This window comes from Epinephelus fuscoguttatus, linkage group LG22, assembly GCF_011397635.1.
Source record: "Epinephelus fuscoguttatus linkage group LG22, E.fuscoguttatus.final_Chr_v1".
Taxonomy (NCBI): domain Eukaryota; kingdom Metazoa; phylum Chordata; class Actinopteri; order Perciformes; family Serranidae; genus Epinephelus; species Epinephelus fuscoguttatus.
In genome coordinates, this window is record NC_064773.1 from 12,405,981 (window position 1) to 12,428,831 (window position 22,851).

The 22,851-nt window shown below is 40.9% G+C and overlaps 1 protein-coding gene across 1 annotated transcript; it reads right to left on the reverse strand.

Moving 5' to 3' along the window:
* Positions 1 to 190: 190 nt before the first annotated feature.
* LOC125883193 (4-galactosyl-N-acetylglucosaminide 3-alpha-L-fucosyltransferase 9-like) lies at positions 191 to 1,351 on the reverse strand. The gene has a single exon (XM_049567412.1). It carries the CDS (start codon positions 1,349 to 1,351, stop codon positions 191 to 193), a length of 1,161 nt encoding a protein of 386 aa, XP_049423369.1.
* Between the last annotated feature and the right edge of the window lie 21,500 nt (positions 1,352 to 22,851).

A 22,851-nucleotide genomic window follows, 5' to 3' on the forward strand; every position in this document is an offset into this window, starting at 1 on the left:
GGCAAGACCTAAATTGAAGACAAAATTTGTTTAACTTCTATAAGTGTGATCAAAACATCCTTCAAATTACTCTGATATGCTACAATTGAGCCACTTCAGGTGACGTCTATGTGGCGTCTTGAGTCCATTATTGCCTGTGTCCCAGACTGAAACACAATTTATAGCAAATGTCCTTTTTATTGGAGTACAGTTAACTCCAGTACCATTTGTTGAGGTCATGAAAAGATTGGTACTCTTTGTGGTGTTGCAAGTATCTACAAGTTCTGCAAGCATGTTCTTTTCCAAAGGCAGACCTTTTAACTTTATAGCTTCTTGTCCAATCAAAGTAGCTCATGTAATCAGACTCATGTTGGTCAAGGTAACGTAGCCTCTCTGCCAGCTCCTTTGGAGAGGAAAAGTCATCAACATGAATGAAAGACCCAGGTGGGACGTGGTCCTCATAATTTTGCCTTGGAGGGCCCAGAACTACTGGTACACTTCCTTTCATCATAGGAAGGTATAACTTCTCTGTGATGTAGTCTTTGAAGATAGAGTTTTCAAAGGAGAGGTAGAATTTACAACTAGAAACTATCTTTGAATACTCTTTGTCAGATACACCTTTAGCAAAGGCATTTCCATATGCATTAATCTCGACGTGTTTCTTCAGTTCGTTGTAGTACTCAACTCTCTTATACCGTGCGTTCCAGTTGCTCACAATCCAACACACCAACTTGTCCTTTGCTGGTAGTTTAAAACTCTCATCTACAGATGTCAGTGGCTCCAAATATCCATAAGGCACTGGAATACTGGAATCAAGACGATAATTGCATGTCAAGTTGACTAAACGATCAAGATAAGGCATTCGACCTGAGTTTGCAGGTGACTCCATATTAAACCACACCCATTTCTGGAAGAAGGGACGCGGCTCTTGTGGCATATTCCCTCCGTTTCCATGTATGTCCCTGTGGTGGAAGAGAACTCCGTGGGCTTTATGGTAAACTGTCTTGTCATTTGTCAAGTGGCATTTTGTGATATTGTAAACACCGCAGTTGACATCAAATCTCTGGCCAAATGGCCACATCCAGATCAATACAATAGTGTCAGGCTCAGTGTCCACCTCTGCTATCTTCTGGGCGTCACTAGGATTTGGGTTGATCTGCAGCTCTGTGGAACTGTTTGGGTTCTGGGTCTTTGCCCCCTCTGCACATACGTTTGGGCAGACTTGTTGGCCTTTCCCCAAGTAAAGGCCAATATTGGGGAACCTGAAGTCAGGCTGGTAGTATGTGAAGAAAAGGCCTAGAAAACACAACGCCACCAGGCTGCCGAAGACAAATGGGCGCAGAGAAGTCCACTGGCAGGCAGGCAGGGCCATGGTTCACCCTTAAAGAGAAAATGATTGGAGACAGAACACCATTAGACAATGCACTGAGATGTCTGATTGTAAGTAAGTGCTGTTCTATGGGACAATCATCTATGTAAACACAGGTTGTTCCTTCTGCTATCCAAAACCTTTAAAAAGTAATGTTCACAGAGTTACTGTAATTCTGTTTCATTATCTGGTACCAACCTGTTAAATTGCCTACATGTCTGAAAGGATTTATGATCCATCATATGTCTCTAAATACACAGAGAGAAAACCTAAAGACAAATGTTCTCTTATTTTATCTACAGTGTGTTGAAGTGTCAAAAACTGCAGTTCCTTTAATGGCCACTTGAGACTGACTCCAAAACAGAGTCAATCCCCATAGATCCCCATGTTAAAATGCCCCAGTCCACAGCAGAAATAAACACGTTTACAGCCTGGTCTAAAAGATTTGTCTCTATAGCTAATTTCAACACTAATGACATTTGTCTGGGGGTTAATTTTTATATAACTCACCTGTTAACATTTTATTATGACTTAGAGTTACACATATTGAAGGACTGGGCACCAAAAAAGCCAAGAGATGATAAAACCTGTGTGGGCCTTCTTTTTTCCACACAGACCATTGATCAGGCATCAGTAAGGGAATAGATAAAGAAATGGACCAATAAGCAGAACTGATAAGTGGACTGGTATCAACACAATCATAAAAATGCCCAGCTCTAAAATTAAGAGTATAAAGCAAAACAAAGCTGTAGTAGCTGCAGGTTCTAGGATTGTTGTGCAGATGCCATATGGACATAAAAGCTTTCAAATGTATACTGGGGCAATACATGCTTTAAAGGTCCAGTGTGAAAGATTTAGGGGGGTTAGTGCCATCTAGTGGTGAGGATTGCAGATTGCAACCAGCTGAAACTTCTCCTGGTTAGAATTCTTTCACTGTTCATTGTTCAGGAGGTTTTTACCAGTGGTCTCTTCCTCACCAAAATAAACAGACCGGGTGATTTAAAGTGGTTAAAAAAGAAGAAGAAGAAGAAGAAGAAGAAGAAGAAGAAGAAGAAGAAGAAGAAGAAAGCAGTTTCTTGTTACAAATCAGTGTTTCTCCTACATTGTTTGACACATTGCAGATGGGCTGCTAGCCTCGCACCTAGTAAGATGTTCTCATTTTGTTCTCATTAAGGAAACAAAATGAGAACACCTTACTAGCCTCGCACCTAGTAAGGTGTTCTCATTTTGTTTCCTTAATAACTTAATGTGTGCTCACCTCCTTCTGACAGAGACATTCAGGAGGTTTTTACCAGGAGCCAAATTATACACAGAATTCTCTTTCTCTCCAAAAACAAATGGACCCAGTGATTAAAACCGGTAAAAACACTGAATAAAGCAGTTTCATATTACAAATATATTAGAAATTTTCTGACATTCTCGTCACAGAGGGGTTGCTAGTCACAGTAGCTGATGCGAAAACATAAAATTGCCAATGGCCCTACCTAGGTTTATTTATTCTGGGCTAGTGTAGAAACATGGCAGCGCAACATGGTGATCTTTGTAGATCGAGCGAGAAGGACTCGCTCCCTATGTAGATATCAACTGCTCATTCTAAGGTAATGAATACACAACAATTTTTATTTTTAGGTGATTATACACTTAAGAATACATACTTATTTTATTGTATTACATTTCTGATAATATATCCTCCTAAATCCTACACACTGGAACTTTAAGAAATATAAAACTGCTTTAAAACAAATAAGTAAAATCATTTAATCCACTCAAATTCAAGTTTTTTTTTAAAGAAAAGAAAAGAAAGGGCCAGTATCGGAGTTAGGTGATCGCTTTTCTTTGTTCTGCTTTGAGAGAATGAGATACAGAGATTGCCAGGACAACCATGACCATGAAACATGTTAACATTTAGAACCATCCAGTAGGCAAACAGAGAGCTGTGATAATCAGTTCAGAAAAAACATTAAGCATACTTGTCTCTATGTCAAGAGAAAGATAATAGATCGAGGTGGTGCTGTGGTCAATAAAAAAAATAGTGAAGCTACATTTCCATCAGTTTTCATTAGTTTTTTTTTTTACACCCAAACAGCCCTTGCTCCAATTTTTGTACCTGGTGGATAATTAAAGAAAAATATGTGCTACAATTTCCTTCTACTGATGAATTATTATCTAAAGGGAAAAGTGCCCCTCTGATGCCACCCATGCAGAGCCTGGATCAAAATTACTGGAGCTTTATTTAATCAGTTTTAGTGCTTAATAGAAATGTGCACACCAATGTGTGTCTTTGTTACACAGTGGACGAGAGATGTTTAAAATTACTCACAGGCTAATACATGATACAGACTACTCTGTACTTTTAACTTTACACCAATAAAAGTTAGTTTAAACAACTTTAAATTACCATTAGAGGCCACTGAGGCTTGCTTAATACTGTAATAAGGAAACACAGAGCAAAAATCTCACCTGAAAGTTGATGCTGTGATGAAATAAACTATATTTATAGCAGCTCCTGTAAATGGCACATTCATAAGAAAACTCCCTTCTCCTTTTCTCTCCCGTAACCCTGGGTTAGTCTCAAATGTCCTTCATTATTTCACAAGCGCCGCACTCCACTGTGGGCATAGGGTGTTTGACACTGTCACCTGACTCAGTATTTTTGAAGTGCACTGATCTCAGGACAGCCACCAGAGCCAGATTGGATGAAAGAAAGATAACATAGTTTGTTTAGGGTAAAAAAAGGAATAAGAGCTACAAACATGATAACAAGAAAGCCCTCCAATATGAAACGAAATTAAAAGCAGCTGGTAATGAGCACAGCAATGGGTCTTGACACAGACATACAGAATGATAGTGTATATGTTAAACTATATTCTGAAGACTCAGTAAAAGAAAAGGAGTAATCCATATATAGATCTGCGATTAGAAATGTACACTTTGATATATTAGACTAGATTAAGCTTATTTTACTTTTTTATTTTTATATTAAACTAGATTAAACGTATTCTATTTTTATCTATTTTATAAACTTATTTTGTAAAAAAAAATTAGATATTTTGACTTCCTTAACATGTCCTCTCTCTATTTTGTTTTTTTGAAGCAATATCTAATGCATGTGTCCTTGTCAAAGAAACAAATAATCTGGGGCCGCACAAACATTGATATAACACTCTCAGAGAGCTCCTAATTTAGCCTGAAAAATTCTAGTAAAGAGTCCTATCTTAGGAGTGATTTAGGAAAAGTCTCAGCAACTGTGAGCAGGGAAGGCACAGACACTTATACCTTAATGAGGAGGTGTGGTCGATCCCTTTACTAAGTATGATGTGTTTTTTTAAAAGGTGTGATTTGTTATCACAAACATGCCCTTTTGTTAGCCTGTAAAGGTCACCCAGGGAAAATTAAATGACCTGTGTTAAAAGATGACACTGTGAAATCTTAGTCTTGTGACCACTTTAATTTCTGGTGTTATGGCATTACTGTGTTGGGCAGTGACTTTAGAAAGTGGCGTCAGAAACCAGCGACAAAACTTACTGTACTTCAATGTCAGCATGATATAAGGCCGGTTGCCATTACAGTTTAACAGTGTCTGGTGACATCAGGGGGAAACATGGCGGGACAAGGACGAAAGTTAAGGCAGTGAAAGTCCAGCTGGGTCCAACAAACACCGACTTTCACCCAAGAGAGCAGTGTTTGCATGCCGGAAGATTCTAAGGCTAAACCCTGTTCTTTTTTTGTTGCCTAACCACATGCTTCTGTTGCCTTAACCCAACCGTAGTGTTGTACCGACGTAGTGCTTTTATTTTGAAAGAGACTGTATGTAAATGGTAAATTTCCTGTGAAAACATAAGTTTATTTTGAAAGAGGACAATGCATGTAACAGGCAGAACTTGACATGGTGTCCCAGAAAGTCAACAACCAACGCACCCAGGGCACCTTGCACATCGTATCTGGACGTGTAAAGTCCATGACCCAATATCAGTATGTGACAAGGTTGGAGTGAGAATGTGTTGGTTGGGTGGGAGGTGTGAGCACTTCTCTAACGAGATCAACCGCACATATTATCCCTGCACAACAACTCAGTGTCAACATTATTTATTGTCTCCTCTGCTTAAGAACTCTTAAGCCTCTTAAGAGTCCTCCTTCCTACTCCGATCCCAGATCCCCCGTCCATTCCAATGGACGTGACTTTTCTAGGATGTAGAGATCTATGATTAAGTTCACAGACTTATTTGATGAGGTGTGTATAAACCAGTCACAGTGTTCCACATCATCTTAAGTGGACTGCAGTTGAGCCACACCCCCTTTTTGTTAACAAGCACGGCAAATGGATGTACTAGAGAGAAAGAACTGGACAGCATTGGCGGAGGGGCCTCGTTCATTCCTATGAGAGTTGCTCAGTGGGGCATAAAGCCAAAATGGGTCAACTGCTGTGTATAAAATTACTCAGATGATCGGCACAACTTCCCCATTGTACAGCCTATAGAGCAAGCGCACTCAAGACTTATGGCAGCCAAGCTTTACTGAGTGCAGCTGAGTGGCTAACTTCTGCTTTAGTGTTCTAGTGAAACAATTCATTTCGTGGGGGTTGTGATGCTCAAAAAATGTATCCATTGATTCACAAACATCTCCTTCCCAATGCAAGTCAATGGGAAAAGTCTTTTTGGGCCACAGGGCGTCACTTGACTGACCCTGGAAATAGCACCACTGTTTAGCTGCTATTAAAATTGGCTTCCAAGCCCAAAGCACTTCCTGGGGGCTTCACATGGCCAACTGAGAGGCAAGGAGGAAGCACAAGGCACGTTTCAGTCTATTAATCATATTGTTACAGTAGATGATTTGTGTTAAAACTGTTGTTTAAGTAAACATGAGATGTTATATCATTGGGACATGACAAAAAAATCATGTGAAAGATTTATAGCTTTTACTAACTGAAAAAAACAACAACCCATCTGTCCACTGGAACAGACAGCGGTTCTGAGTGTAACCGAAAACTGAATAGGGGAAATGCTGTTTTCATTTAATTGTCTAAAGATACAATCACCTTAAAATGTATTTTATTTAATTATTTAATTATTTGAAATATATTATTATTATTCTAATAAGTTTTACATTATTATTTTTTATTTTATTTTTTATAATTATTTATTATTTAAATCTAAATTTAAATAATTTAGGAGTTTTTCAACATACTGTTTTCTGGAGTTACTTTAGAAATGAAGGATATTTTGAGTAGTAATGACGAATACATTGCAAAATATATGTGCAATGTGTTTAAACGCATATGTTTTTTCCCTGGTATGAGTTAACCATTCATAAAAAATAAATAAATCTATGTTTTTTGGTTGAGAAAAGATATGTTAAGGCTATTTATTGTCATTTTTTTTTTTTTTTTTTTTTTTTACCATTAAGTGGTTTCTGCATTAAGATTCTTTGTTCACTGGAATGGACAGAAACCTCCCACAAAATATTTTAAGTGCATTTAGAGTAAAAATCCACCATTACAATATCTTTTGTGTGTGTTTGGAACATGAGTTTGCTTCTGAACGGGTAAAGGTTTGAGACGCTTTGTAAATATTTATCTTTACAAGGATCTAGTTTCCAAAGGGAGATTCTTAGATGTTTAAGGTTTTACAGGCACGTTTTCCACTGTCACATGCTTCACTATGTTTTACAGTTTTCATGTACTACTAGAAGTGAATGTTCCTGTCAGACCTTTAGTTTTTCTGGCATCTTTCAGAAGGACACAACCTTCTTAAAGCTCACCTGACCGAGCAGTCAGGGAGAAGAAATGAAACTTCCAATCAGGGAAACACATGACCACTATTTCCACATGATTGTGATGTGGGCATCCTCTAATTTGATTCATCATCCCATACGACACTAATCATACAATCAATTCAGGATTTATTTTGTTTTGAATTAAATCAGAGACATTGCAAACACATAATGTCAGGATCTGTAAACTGCTACAGTAATAACAGTAATCTGCTCTGGATCCTTATGTCCTGTATTTCAATGCAATGTTGTTTGACCACAACTTAACAAACAGAGAATAAAGCAAAGAAGGAACACCATGAAAACACAAATGACTTTTCTCTCCTTTCTTGGTGAGGTAAAAAGATATAATGTAAAGTCACATACATCATTAAATCCAAAGGTCACTTTTACAGTAATCTCTCAAGACAGATTCTTTTTTTTTTTTTTTTAACCGATGGATTTCCAGATTGTAAATGAGATAACATGATGAGATAACAATGGAGTTATCAGACAGGAGCGATTAAGTACAATGTTTCATGAGTTTACTGTATGGTTGTCGTGCATGAAAAGTGCTAAACTACAGTTAAGGAAACTATAGAATTCGCTGAATTATTTGTGAAAAAAAAAACCCTCTTACAGCTTCATTTGTTGCTGTTTATGAAAATAACTTTTTGTCATGTTTGCTGAAACTGTCACTACGTCCACACAGTGAATCATGTCCCTCCTCCTACTCCTATTGCCTCTAATGTCATTTGCGGGAATCTACAGTGACTTATTTCTCACCTCAAGTGTTTTCAGAAACATATTTTAGTGTACTGTTTAGCTGTCAAATGAGAGAGTTTGTGACCTGGCCACCATGTTAGATACAGTCGACTGTAGCACCAGGCATGGCCATAGATCTATCATAATACCTAGGGTGCCTTCCGAATCATTTTTCCACGACTTTCCACGTCCACATACGATATGCAAGGTACCCTGGGTGTGTTGGTTGTTGACGTTCTGGGACACCGTGTCAAGTTCTGCCTGTTACATGCATTGTCTTCTTTCAAAATACACTTCTGTTTTCACAGGAAATTTACCATTTACATGCAGTCTCTTTCAAAATAAATGCACTACAAACACCGCAGACTGATGTTTTTTTCCTTTAACAACTAACACGTAATTAGGTTTTGGCAACAAAAACACATGGGTGGATTTAGGATCTTTCGGGATGCGAACATCGCTGTCTCCGGTGAAAGTCAGTGTTTATTGGACCCATCCACCACCACTCCCACCTGCCCCACTCAGACATTTGCCGCTTTAAATTTCATCCTTGTCACGACTTGTATTTTAGTGTACTGTTTAGCTGTAAAATGAGAATGTTTGCTTAAATGTTTTTGTGTACCCAAATGTTGTGTTGTCCCCATGGGACAATAAAGGCTATCTATCTATCTATCTATCTATCTATCTATCTATCTATCTATCTATCTATCTATCTATCTATCTATCTATCTATCTATCAAACTCCGCCCACATTTAAGAGTACTGTCTGTAGTGGAAATGCTAAACTGATTCAGGGTCTAGGTACATCTCCGTAGGGTTACTTTTGTTTTTAAAGATATTTTTTTGGGCTTTTTAAACTTTAATTGATAGGACAGACAAGTGTGAAGGGGGGAGAGAGAGGGAGTGACATGGAGCAGGGGGCCACAGGCTGGAGTCGAACCCGGCCACTGCGGCAACAGCCTTGTACATGGGGTGCCTGCTCTACCACTAAGCCACCAGCACCCCCGTAGGGGTTACTTTTGGTTGTAAAAGTAATATACCAAAAGATTTTGGTTGGCTTTAAAGTAACTTGACTTTTTCAGGAGAAGCTAAAATATGTTTTGTCGCTGACCCCATCCACAGCAGTACATTGGTTAGCTTCCATGTTGGACTCAAGCCTGCTTCTCCAACTGGAGGCGTGACATCTACTGTAGGTAATATACTGTCTATGGATAAGTACCCCATACAAACCCACTTTGAGAGCACTCATATTAACCTGTAATAACCAACATCTCTTACGCCCTCCCCAAATTTAAAGCAGTCTAGCACCAGGCCTGAGTGAAGCTCGCCTCCATTTTGTGGTCTGGCTGGGCCGGTTTGTGTTCATTCACATGCAGCAGGGGTGGGCCCCATACCACAATCTGATTTCTATCAGATAGCAGGTGATACAGGGCCAGGATCACTGATACCAATACCATTGCAATACTTTTTATTATCAAAGGTGGCGATTTTTTAATGCCATGATGTATTAGGTAAATGACTATGTGCATATTCCTGTCCTCTGAGCATCTCTGAGCAGACTGTGTGTCACAGGTCTGGAATCAGAGGCATTTCCCTCCTCCCCCTTTCTTTGCAGTCGCAGCTCCACCTTCTCTTTCACGTGTTCCCTCATTCATTAATCCATCACTGATATTATGTGTGTGAATTAATTTATCAGGCTTGGACATGCTTTGCGCATTGAACACGCGGATGCGCACATATCTATGTCTATGCTTTTCATTGATTTTTATTGAGAATCAATAGAAGCATCTTTTGGGAAAAATTAAATTAATTAAGGCTACGATAAAAAATGTAAGGAAACTGCCAAAGCGAACAGAAGTATCGAAGATAAATGTAAATATTTCATGGCCTTGAGATCGAAAACTGATGACAACGGAAGTGTTTTTAACTGTAAGTTTGGAATGGAAATGTATAATTAAATGCAAAGAAGGGAAACAAATATAAAATAATAATTAATAAATACTTAATTAATAGAATAAGCAAATAAATAAATAAAATTTCGGTGCTTTTATTACTACTATCAGTTTTAAAGACTTTATGTACTGTTAAGTTTCAGGATTCTGTTCTTGTGTATGAATATTTTTGCCATACAGAGAATCACTTAATCATTTTTGTTTTTCCAAAGCATATCAAATGTAATAGTGTCGCCAGGGACAAGCCAGGAATGACGACATATTTCTATTTATGCATTGTGAATATCACGCCAATATGTAGCTCATGTAGGCTATTACACTATACATGGAGAAAGATAGTCTGTGGTTTCAATACAGTTTTTACAAAATGAGCACGTATTATCATCAGTATTAAAATGTACTCTAATTCATTCTTTAGAAACATAAATGTTCATAATTTCGTTGTTCGTGTTTCGTTGGAACTGAATTTGTTTATCAAATTAGTGTCATTTTCCAGTAATACCGTTTCTTATTAAGTGATTACACATTTCGTATCCAAGATAAGAATCCCTTAAGTTTCTATAGTGGACCTATAGTTGAGGGTCCGCTTCAGCAGTAAACAGGGGGGTCGGGAGGTGAGTTTCCTGCAGACATCGGGTGAGACTGAAACTAATGAGGATGAAACTAATGATGACGCTGCTAGCTCTGAAGTAAGTTGTTTGCGTGTAGAGAGACAACACAAAAATGGAAAGCAAACAGTAGGCAGGAACAGTACATACACTGGTTGTGCTGACAATGTATAATTTAAAATAAAAAGGCAAATATGGTGGCAGCATCCGAGCATGGATCATGTGTGCGCAAGGGTGTTTCTAGGTTCTGGCCAAAGAAAGCCCTTATTGAATGTCAGGAGTTACACACTCCTGACATTCAAATAAGCGTAAGGGCTTAGAAACTTGCGCACACATGATCCATGCTCGGATGCTGCCACTATATTTGCCTTTTTTATCTTAAATGATACAGTCTTTATTATCTGGACCCTGGCCTACTGAGAGTTTGCAAAAGTGGCCCCTGAGCAAAGCAAGCAGAGTGTCTGCATTACCTGGCTGCAAGGTCGTTAATTGGGAAATTATACAACAGCTTCTGAGCGAGTTCTGCATCGATGCTGAAGACATGAGCGCAGGTATGTTTTGGTGAACCTGAAACGACTTCACTCAGCAGAGGCAACTGGCTGTATTAATAACTCTAATATTAACTAATAAGCGCGAGCGCAGCGCACTGTGCTGTGCCTGAGAGGGCCTTAACTGGGAGCGTTAATGCAATACATGTAACTGATGATAATCACATTGGGCCGCCTTGGTGCGCTCTCCGGTGCCACTGGTGCTTTGCGCATGGCGCGTGCTGCGTGAGACACTGATGCCTATCCTACTGAGGTTATGATCAGTCTTCAAAATGAAAACATACTGTTCAGAGTATTATACTTCAGGATCAATCCACCCATTCACACAGCAGGGGACTTATGGATAATATGTGGAGTAATATGAACGTTTGAAACGAGGCAAGAGTTTGTTGTGGATATCTATGGATGTTTGGGCTCCACATTTAGATCACCTGGACCTTTGACAGATTATAAGAAGTGAAATGGATAACATGGATCCATGGATTATGACAAGGCTTCATAGGTGAGTTATAACTGTTTGTTTGTCTGACAAAAGTGTTTACTGAGCCTGCTGTGGTGGTTGTATCTTGTGATGGTCAGCATTTATGGACAGCTTTCCAACTGCAGGCCAAGAGTGAATCAAGTGAATAACAACAAATACAGCAGCTGTTTTATAAATCATAATAATCAAAATGGCTTTATGAGGGCCCGTTGGTGGGCTGTCGGATTTCTAACAATTTTTAACTTATCAAATTTTGCCATAATTTCTGTCACTCGATTATGTTGCCAGTGTGAAAGTCATTTGCGCAAGGTAAACAATCACTTTACCTTTTTGTCTTTTTCTCCAGTCTCTTCTTGGTCCGATACTTTAGCACAAAAAAAAATCTCTTCTCCTTTGCGTCCCCCTGTTTCGGCAACACTCCAGGATGTTTTGTGTAGGTGACAACCTGATTGCCACCATTCAATCTCTGGCTCCAACCAAGCTATCCATGCACACCTTGCTTCCGTCCCTGGAAATGCTTTAGCCATCCCTCATCACCTCAGGCCTCCATGTTAAGGCCTAGCCCCCTCATTCAACCGACGCCTCCATTCAGCCTCCAGCCCTCAAGCACGCCCCCAAGGAAGTCTGTCCACATATTCTTGACATGTTTTCCGTAACTGCTCTGAGCTATGACTTGAGCATTCGTGGAAAAATGTACAAAGACAAACTGTCTCCACCAGTTTGACACCTCTTCAACAAATCTATGTCATTTGTCTGTGGTGTTCCTTTAACATTCACATGTGCCCTCATTGTCTTGTCAGGACTCTGCAAACACAGCATCTTCCCGCACAGTAGTAGTCTCTGTCTGGATGACTTTAAAATACATTACACCACAGGTTAACATCTACATTGTCATCATGCAGTGACCTTTTACCAGATGCAACTGGAAAAAAATCACCAAACATTATAAAATGGGGGAAAAGCACCACGCCATCAGCTTATGATCAACCATGAATATTTCATCAACTGGTAGAAGTTGCAGTTTACTTAAAGTGAGTGTAACAATGCCAGTTGGAGCAGTTAACAACACACAAATTTCCTCAGGGTGATGACACAATGTCAACAGTGACCTCCTTGCCTGATACTGTAGTGCTCTATTTAAATGTTTCCTTTGTGTGTTGCTGATGTAGGCGTCAACCTGTGTTGTAACCTTTTTAAAGTTAATGAGTTGACAACTTATATAATTTAAGTATAATATGATTCATGCACTGTAATGAACTTCATGCATGGTACAAATATTGTTTTTTTTCTGGGGAATATTCCTTTTAATGCACATGTAATGTTCATTCATTCATTTTCCCCAACAGCTTAACCTGCTGGGGGTCACAGGGGTGATGGAGCCTATCCCAGCTGACACTGGGCGAGAGGCAGTGTACACCCTGGATAGGTTGCCAGATTGTCACAGGGCTGACACATAAGCCCCTTTTAGAAATGAGTTGTGCAAATTTGCAGGAAAGCCCAATCAGTCTTCTTTCAGCTTTGGCAGTATAAAAACAAAATCGGGGAGTGCAGCAAAATGCTGCCTGCCTACTTTTGTTGATACAGAATGCACCTTTTTCGGGGCAATGGGGAGTCTGAGCAAGTAACAGAACGTGTAGCTCAGCGTGTGACGTAAACAGTGACGTGGGAGGGAAGCCGCGGCTGGTCAGTCTTTTAGCAATTCTCTTGTAAGTCGCCCTGTTCTTCACCGTCCCCATCATCTGACGGTTAATGGTCTCTTCATTTGCGAGAACAAGGAGGGCGTGCAATTCATTGTCTCCCCAGTTGCTCATCTTTACAGAGTCTGTCAGGTTTGCGTTTCCCTCTTGCTACTAGCTGCTTGCTGATTCCTGCTATCAGCTGTTTCCTGTTTATCCACTGTCAGTGGGTCGCATGTGCAGCGTCATCAACAGCCCCTCCCACAGGTCATCAACAGCCCCTCTCGTTGTGGAAGGGCGCCTCGGTCTGTTTAAACCAAAAAGGTTCCGCCAATATGACTACCCTACGAGGCGGAAAATTGGGCACCTCGGATCAACTCGCCAATCCGGCTCTGTGTGTCTAAACACTCGCAGCTTGCTGGCAAAACTGCCCAACATTCGCGGAAAATCTGGCAGTGTAAAAGGGGCTATAGAAACAGACAACCATTCACAATCACATTCACACCGATGGGCTATTTAGAGTCACCAACCTGCATGTCTTTGGACTGTGGGAGGAAGCCGGAGTACCCTGAGAAAACCCACGCTGACACAGGGAGAACAATGGACTTTCTTTCCTACCATTCCTTTATTCACCCGTCTGTCCCTTTCTCCCTCCTTCCTTCCTTTCTTCCTTTTGCTGTAGTAAGTAACTAAGTTGTTTAGAGGATATATGTTGGAGTACAGGTATACATTTTATTCAGGAAATGTGGCGAAGTAAAAGTGAAAGTTGACATATAAAAAAATCAAGTATAGTACACGTACTCCCCAAAAAATACTTAACAACTGTAATGAAGCATTATTACTGTAGGGCGGGTTTCTCTCTCCTGTCTGACCTATAAACTTACTGGATACTGAATTAACTAAAGGGCTGTGGGTGAAGAAGGAGCACGGGGACATCTTCTCTGTGTAACTTGATCCACTTTAATGTTCAAAAAAGAACAATAGTGGCATCTCACATCTTATATACATCACTCCACCAAACTTAATCATATCTCTCATTACCTGCACATAATGTGCACAATATTAAATCGGTCCAAAATTAATGTTAAAAGCTAAATAAAATATGTAAACTATATATGAATATAGTTAACATTAAATGATGTAGATGCAAAATATTGAACAGAGAAAAACAAGACAATTACTGGATGCCTCCTCTTGAAAATAAATCTCATCTTACATCACTTTGATGCATTGTACCACTGGTGCTGGGCACTGACAGACAACCATTCACACTCACATTCACACCTACTAGCATTTAAGAGTCACCAGTCAACCTAACCTGCATGTCTTTGGATTGTGGGAGAAAGCTGGAGTACCTGGAGAAAACCCACACTGACACAGGGAGAACATACAAACTCCACACGGAAGGGCTCCCCCACCCTGGGGTTCGAACCAGGAACCAGACAGGTCTGTCTGTCTATGGGGGTGTGTGTGTGTGTCTGTTCCATGTTTTTCTCCTCACTGACTTGGTCAATCCATGTGAAATTTGGCACAGTGGTAGAGGGTCATGGGAGGATGCGAATTAAGCAATATTACATCAATTGGCCAAAGGGGGGCGCTATAGCAACCGATTGAAATTGCAAACTTTGAATGGACATATCTCATGCCCCGTATGTTGTAGAGACATGAAACTTTGCAGAGATGCCTCTCCTCACGAGGAAGAAATTTGCCTCAATTAAGCAATATCACACGAGAGGGAGTGATGTTGTTCTGTGATATCGTCACGGCTGTGATTCGGTCGTAGGCACGAGGCCGCAGTACAACATCACGAGCTCGAGTGTTATATTGCTTTTATACAACAGTTCAACAGTTAAATAAGCAAGGCTGATTAAGAAATGTTGAAAAATGAGGACAAAATAGATAATTTAAGCATTTTATTTGTCTTCTACCAACAAAAATAGTTCCCTCAGGAGTCCGCTGTCACTGTTGCTATGTAACACAGACATGGTGCGCCAGGCACTTACTCTTTATACACATTTATCTGCACATTTCCATTAATTGTGCAGCTGGTGAAATAAGTCTGTGGTGACTGCATGGTGGACTGTTGCTTCACAGGCACAGCCGACTCTGCCTTCTGATCTGACAGTATGTTGCTTTTCTCCAAGTCATTGAGCTCCGCTGATGAAACACTGACAAACCTGGATGTGTGCTCAGATGGATTCAGCTTCTCCTCTCCCTCATCTTCCTCTGATGACCATTCATAGTTCAATTCAAAACTTATTTTAGGAAATAAATCCATATTTTTGGCTGTTTGACAGTGGATGAATTAATTAGCCTACAACGCAACTGCTGACCTAACTAACACTAACCGTCAGTTTTGATTTGATTGTTGATTGCAATCAACTGTGAGGCGGAGTGATACATACACAGTGAAATAACCGTGATGTTGTACGCCAATATCATCACGGTTTTACTGTCTCTCGACCAATCAGATTGCAGGGCCAGAACTAACTGTTGTATAAGAACCCATAACCTCCGGTTATATAGATTTTCCGCCATTTTGAATTTTTTGAAAAACAGGAAGTTTGACTGATCTGCATGAAACTGGGTGAACATAATCTAGGGACCATTATCTAAAGTTCCCTCTTGGCAAAAGTTGGAAAACTTACTAAAACTGAGCTTCTATAAGGCAATGAATATTGCAGAGGGCGTGGCTCATCACATAAAGGTGTATAACATCTCAAGGGTTTCACCCATCACCACGCAACTTTGTAGGCATATGACCACACATAATCTGAGGGGACCCCTCCATTATTGACCCGATCAAACAAAATGGGGGCGCTAGAGAGCTAATTTCTTATTTTCACTAAACTTGGTAGATATGTAAAAAGGAATTTCTGTGGATGGAGCCTTGGTGTCACTTAAAATATTTGCTAAAGGACAGACATAAGTAGCATGAAGCTGTGTTACAAGTCTGTCATAGCGAATTAGTTAAGACTTTGAAGACAAGGCCGTTTACTGTGAGGATGATGTTCAAGAAGCGATTCACTGCGTGCCATGGTTTTTCTGGACAGGACGCAGATTTGACCACGTGTCAGTTAAAAGTCTCTTAAAATGAAAGATAAGGCTGGAAGAATGTTGTCATGGTAACTTCACAACTGGGTCATTGTTGCCTGGCTTTATGAAAATCATGAGCAAATATCTGTCTGTAATATATGTCATTGTACATTTCAAGCAGCTCGACCAACTTCTCTTTCCCGACTTGGTCTGTGAGGCGTTGGTCAGTATTGTCAGTATAACTGCGTCAGTTGTGGGCGGAGGGCCTGACAGTGTATCTCCCTCAGGGGGGAAAGCAGTGTGACCTGTTATGCGAGTGGAACTGAAAGCTGGTGAATCTCATAATTTTAAAGGAATGGAGATGAACCAGTCTGAAACAGTGTGGGTGGTGTGTTGAGGGTTTTATGCAAAAATGAAGGGTCTGACGTCAGGGTGGAGGGACCACTTAGGGGCTGTGATACAGAGCCAGACAGCTGGGTGGCAAACCAGGGCCTGTGGAGCATGGTGGAGGCTCCACATCTAGGGGTGTGTGGACACTGAAAGACAGTGTAGACGCCGACCCCATAGACCTCCCGCCATCCCTCTGGTCTTTTGACATGCTCTACAGGTCCTGACTCTCCTTTCACCCACTATGACTACCTCTCCAGCCCTGGTAAAACCTCCAGCATACTCCATGGAGCCACGCTCTATCCCACAGCCCCTAGGCAGACACCAGCAAGCCCCATTGACTCGGGGTGTGTGCTGCTCTTCCACCAGAGAACAAGATTAGCACCAGCCAGTGTAGAAATGCAAAAAGGCTTTTTATTGTCTCATGTGAAGAAGTAGATAAGGCAAAAAAATCATTGACAGAACAAAAAGGTAGGTGATATTTTTCTTCACAGGAGTCTGTTAAAAGATAAGACAGGGCTGGGAGAGGGTTGTTACATTAACTTTACAACTGGATCATTATAGCCTGGCTTTACGAAAATCATGAGCAAATATCCATATGGTTAATGTGTGGCAGATGAAGTCAGGGTGTAGGCAGTCTGGCTTGACACTCTTACTATTAACTCCTGTTCTACCTTTTCGAAAAGAGAACCTGTCACAGTTTTTGGTTTTGGGCTGGTGGTACCCACCACTGGGGGAGGCAGAATGATCTCTCATCAGTGAGCTGGATGTAATACAAGAAAACCTTTGGCTCACCACAGTCCAGTGCATGTTTGGAGAAAATGGCATTATACTTTTCAAGCAGCTTGACCAACTTCTTTCTGGACTTGGCCAATATCAATGTCAGTGAGCCCAAACATTTGTAGTTGCTGTTTGAGATCTGTACGTTCGGCATTATCATGGCTTTTTAAGGTTGGCTGGCGCCCTGGAAAATTTCAAAATCCTCCACAGTTAAACAGGGAGACACATCGGCCAGCTTGCCGTTCCTCTTCAGGGTGATAGGCTTGTTTGACATTTGACATCTTTCATGGGATCTATCACCTCACAATGGCAGTATTGCAGTACTTGAGATCAATCTTGATCTTTGAACCAATCTCAAGACTGCTTTTTGAAGGTTTTGGTCGCTTAGGATCAACCATACTTTTGTAACGTGAGGGTTCGATAGGTGGTATTTAGACACTCTTCATGAGAGGAAACAGCAAGATTGAGACAGGTGACTGTTAAGCAGAACTTTACTGAAGCTCCCGGCATCAGAATCACAACAACAATTACACTTCCTTGTCTCTAACCCCCATGTGACTAACCCAACCAATCAGAGACCAGGAATGACCTAGACCAGGGTAAATATAACTGAAATGAGGTAAAACCACAGAAGCAGATTCAAGAGACTGTTTTAACTGTTTCAAAAGATGCTGGTGTAAATATCTGAACTGTAAATATGTAGATAATAAAGCACAAATATATGACTAACTGACAGCGTAAACACTGTAAATATATTTTTGGTAAATTAACTCAAATGTATAAATTAACTTAACTTTTAAATCTTACACTTTTATCTGGTCTTGTCTGGATTATTTATTTCAAGACCAGTCAAGGCCACAACTGTGGTGATGTCATTAAATTGCCTGTGCAAAAAAGTGTTGAATAAAGATGATTAAGTTGATTTCAGCTTCTTACTGCTTTTATTTGTTTGCTCATAGAAAGAAAAACACACATGAAATTCATCTCTGCAGTGCATTTTAATTATTTTGTTAAGACATTTCTCATACATATACAAATGTATGTGCATGAAGAGAAATTTTCATTTTCTGTGGGTGTTTTAATGGTCGATTGATCGATTTTACGAATGCTTATGGTTTCCATCTTCCATGTTTTACTGTAAGCGGGTCACACAGTGTGGTACCCACACTTGTCTGGCCTTGGTTTTCATTCACCCCTCAAAGTCTTGCTCTTGTCTTGGTTTCGATACATTCTGGTCTTGGTCATAACTTGGTCTCGATTTAGGCGGTCTTAAATATAACATTACACAATGGTGTGACATTTTGACCAACCATGATATTGAGGCATTGGACTGGAAGAGGTGGGCTCAGTAATTACTGTACTGCCTGTTGACATGAGAACATAATTTGGCAATGTACCCCCGACTAGATATTCTTGGCTGGCCAGCTGGGTGACTGACTGCTGGAGGCTGATGGTTCCTATCCTATCTGGAAGCTCCTTATCTCTCCACCAGGATGAGTTTGCCATGAGGTCAACAAACACACTCTAGAAAAAGGTTGCCACTTAAGACAAACCACCAGTATTCACTGTTTTTTTTCAGCCAATGCATGAGATTTCTGATGACATTTGTGCCTACTGAGAGTAGGTGTTTCTGTGGTGATCTGGAGAATTCAAGGATGAGGCCGATCACGGAATTCTTTCTTAATGCACGGCTAATTACGAGCTTGGATCAATATGGCTACATGCAGAAGCTATGTGATGAGAGTGAACGGAGAGAGAGACACCGCTTATATAGGATGGTGGCATGTATACTATTACCTAAAATGGTGCTCTGACACATGTATCTTGACCTTGGGCCAACTAAAAGTAGTCGAGTTGTCCATTCATCAGTGAGCCTAGCACTTCTGACGCCATGACGTCTGTCATAAAGGAACATGGGGTCATGACCAAGTATCCACTGGTCAGTGGAAAATACATACTAACACCTATGATCAAATTGCCATGTGGACCATACAGTTTCATCTCCACCTCATACATGCACACTGGTTTGCTTAGTGTCCCTCCCCAGTCTACTAGCACAACCTCCAGAGTCAAAGGAACTGGTCCTGAAAGAACATTTTTAACTTCCTAGCTCTGCTTGGTTGCTGCGTCCACACATTCTCTTGCCAAATGTGTGCCAGCTAGATTAAAGGTTGGGTGTTTTGTGGCTGGGAGGCATACTGACTTTGGCCAGGCTGCCGATTAGGACAGTTCCTCATGATATGGTTTAGCTCACAGCATGGTAGACATGGGTTCTTCTGCCTGCAGTGTGCAAAGGTAGAGTGCTCAAGTGCTCTTGGATTTCACTGGCTGTGCATTTGATGCTTTAAACTTGAAAACAGCAGCATGAGTGAAATCTGGGCAGTGTTTAACAAACATCATGGCCACCTCCTGGCAAGGATCTTCCATTTGTCGTCCGAGCCTTCTCAAGCTTACCTCGGTTGCACCAACGGCCTCGTTCAGGCGAAGCCAGTACTCCACAGTCAGGGGTCTGTTCTATGACTACGCTGTGGAAATCAGGCATAGGCATTTGTGAATATGTGACTTCACTAAAATGTTGTCTGAGGATGTCATCAGTGATTTTAGTTTTTTCTAAAGCTTCATGGATGGGCTTCTTTCCAGAGTTACCTTCACTATTTCCTTAGTTTTACCCATTTAATTAGACATTATTTCAGAGTGCCGTTGCTCATTTCCCGAGGTACAACTCCATGGACTCTCAGACTCATCTCTAAAGACTGTAGGTTCTGTCTCATCTGACTGGAGGACTATTTTTACACCAGTCACCAAAGCAGTGAGTGAAGTCACTGGATTACTGTGTGTCACATCTCTTTCATCTCATTCACTCCTTAACTGATCTTTTATAACCTGTCCTGTCTGTCCTACCTGTCGAGCAATGCATGCCACCAGGTAGTTTAAAAACTGAGTTATGGCTGGAGAGCTTAAATGTTGTCTCTTTCTCAGGGGGAGATGCATGACCTGTTACGTGACGGAAACTGACGAGCTCGTGAATCTCATGATTTTAGACAGGAATGAAGATGAACCAGTCTGAAGCGGTGAGACATAGCTCAGCGACACATGCCCATTGACGTACACATGCATCTCATTGTCTAGTATCAGTGCATGAACTCATCATGTTAGCATGTGCAAAGATACAAAATAAAGATTCATTTTCACAATTAAGAGCACATTTTTATTATGTCAACACCCCCCACCTGCTCTTACATTGTTATCTTTAAAAAAACACATCGTAGGGTTTACTACCTTGCATCATGTCAGTTCTCACATCATGTGACATTGTTAATCTCTGAACATAAACTGGGCAAACTTAATCAACTTAAAGGTTCAATGTAAGACATTTTATATTGGCAGGAATGGAATATAATGTAATCAGTATTTTTTCTTTGGTGCATAATCACCTAAAAATAAGAACTGTGTTCTCGTTACCCTAGAATGAGCTGTTAATATCTACAAAGGGGGCGAGTCTCTATGCGATGTTTCAACAGTAGCCCAGAATGGACAAACTTAACATTGGCTCCAGATAGGACTGTGTGCGTCTGCTGTTGCATCAGCCACTCTAGTTAGCAGCCCCTCTGTGACAAGAGCGCCAGAAAAAGATTTTTTTTTTTAAACTGCTTTACTCTGTTTAAAAACCTGTCAAACGTCTGGGTCTTATGTTATCAGAGGAAAAGGTGTGAGCACACACACACACACACACACACACACACACACACACACACACACACACACACTTGAGCTGAGAGGGGCCGCTGCGTCCGGGAGGTCATACGCTGCCTGTGGCTTCGTTCCACACGTCCAGTTTGGGGCTGGAGCTTCTTTCCATCAAACGGCTTTTCTTCTTGCTATGTCTTCAGCGAAGCGTATCTCTGAACTGCATGCCCTGTCTGTGCATCCATCTTGTTTGAGGTTGGGGGAGGAGGGCTCTGCCATCTCTTTCCTGCCAAATCCAGCCTTCTTACCAAAGGTGCTCCCTCAATCTTTCGTGGTGCAGCCCTTGGTTCTGGAGCCCTTTCATCCTCCACCACATGACTCGGTGGAGGCAGCTCAGTTACACTTGCTCTGTCAAGTTCGGTCCCTGAGGGTGTACATCACCTGTACGGCCCCAGTTAGACAGACTGACCAGTTCTTTGTCTGCTATAGGGGAGCCAGGCTGGGCCACGCTCTGTCCAAGCAGTGGTTGGCCTGCTGGGTTGTCCAGGCCATGGCGTGGCGTACACCACTTACCACGCAAAGGTTGTGATTTATAAAAATAAACTTGGCGGGAGAATGTGCACACCTATAAGCAAACTCTGAGTCATGCGTGTGCACATTTTGGAAGACACTGGGAAGTGGCGACGCAGATGACGAGGTGGAGAAGCGGAGTCAGATTTTTATTGATGTCTCACACAAATTTAATGTCACGCTATATCCACTTTAGATCCACGTTATCACTGAAATTAAATCCAGCAGCCTTATTTTGCGCTTGGAGTGAGTGATAATTGTTTCATAAAAACGTTGTAAAATCCAACTCAAATCCTGAATTGAAATTCTTTCTAAATACGTATTTAATCCGCACTGCCTCTAACGTCTCATTGTCCACTCTGTGAGCGCAGGAGGGGGAGAGGACGGCGCGACTGCATGGAATGTATTTATTTATTTAGCTAAATATTTCCAGTGCATTTATCATGTCTCAAAATACAGCCATTAAGCACAACCATTACACTCATTTCATCAGCCCTACTTAGACATTTGCTGTTCATGACAAAACCGGCATGAAGAAACGTGTTCACCTATTACACTTTCATCTTTGAATTGTATTTCAAATTACACGTTGTATTTTGGGACAGGGATACCACTGGTTCATGCTGTAATTCAGGCCGGGTGTCTGATCAGACTGATTGCCATAAACATATAAATACTGCGGTGACCCTCGTGCATAATTGCGCACGATGGCACTGGCACATACTCCTTTAATAAATGTGATTCTTTATGTCGCACATCAATGTCAAACATCCTCAAATTTAAAAGCAACACATTAACTACATGTTGGTAAAGGAGTAGAAATATTTGGTCTACCTTTAGATCAGACCACTTTTTTTTCCTCTGTCACTGTCCGTGCAGTCCCACAGACACAGCTGACAGCATAAGCAGCGTTGATGTGTTGCCACTTTTTTCACTTTCTTTTATTAGTGATCCTGCTGCTGTGGCCACCAAATAAAATCTTTCTTCAGTCCTCCAGGTAATTTGCACGACCATTTATGGTTGAAGTAGGGCGTGTAGAGGGCAGAATATGAGGCGGATCTGGGTGCGCACAACTCCAGGAGGTCTGTGATTTATAAAGAGAACATTGCGGTTTTATAAATCAGATTATTTTTTGCCGCACGCCATTTTCAGCTTTTGGGTGCAGGTCAGCTTTTAGTATGAATCCTAAGCACTCTTTTATAAATGAGGCCCCTGGTCTGTTTGTTTTGGAGAGAAAGAGACTTCTGTGGATAATTTGGCTCCCA

Coding starts and splice junctions, on each gene's coding strand:
- LOC125883193 (XM_049567412.1), bottom strand. CDS start 1,351: ATGGCCCTGCCTGCCTGCCAGTGGACTTCTCTGCGCCCATTTGTCTTC.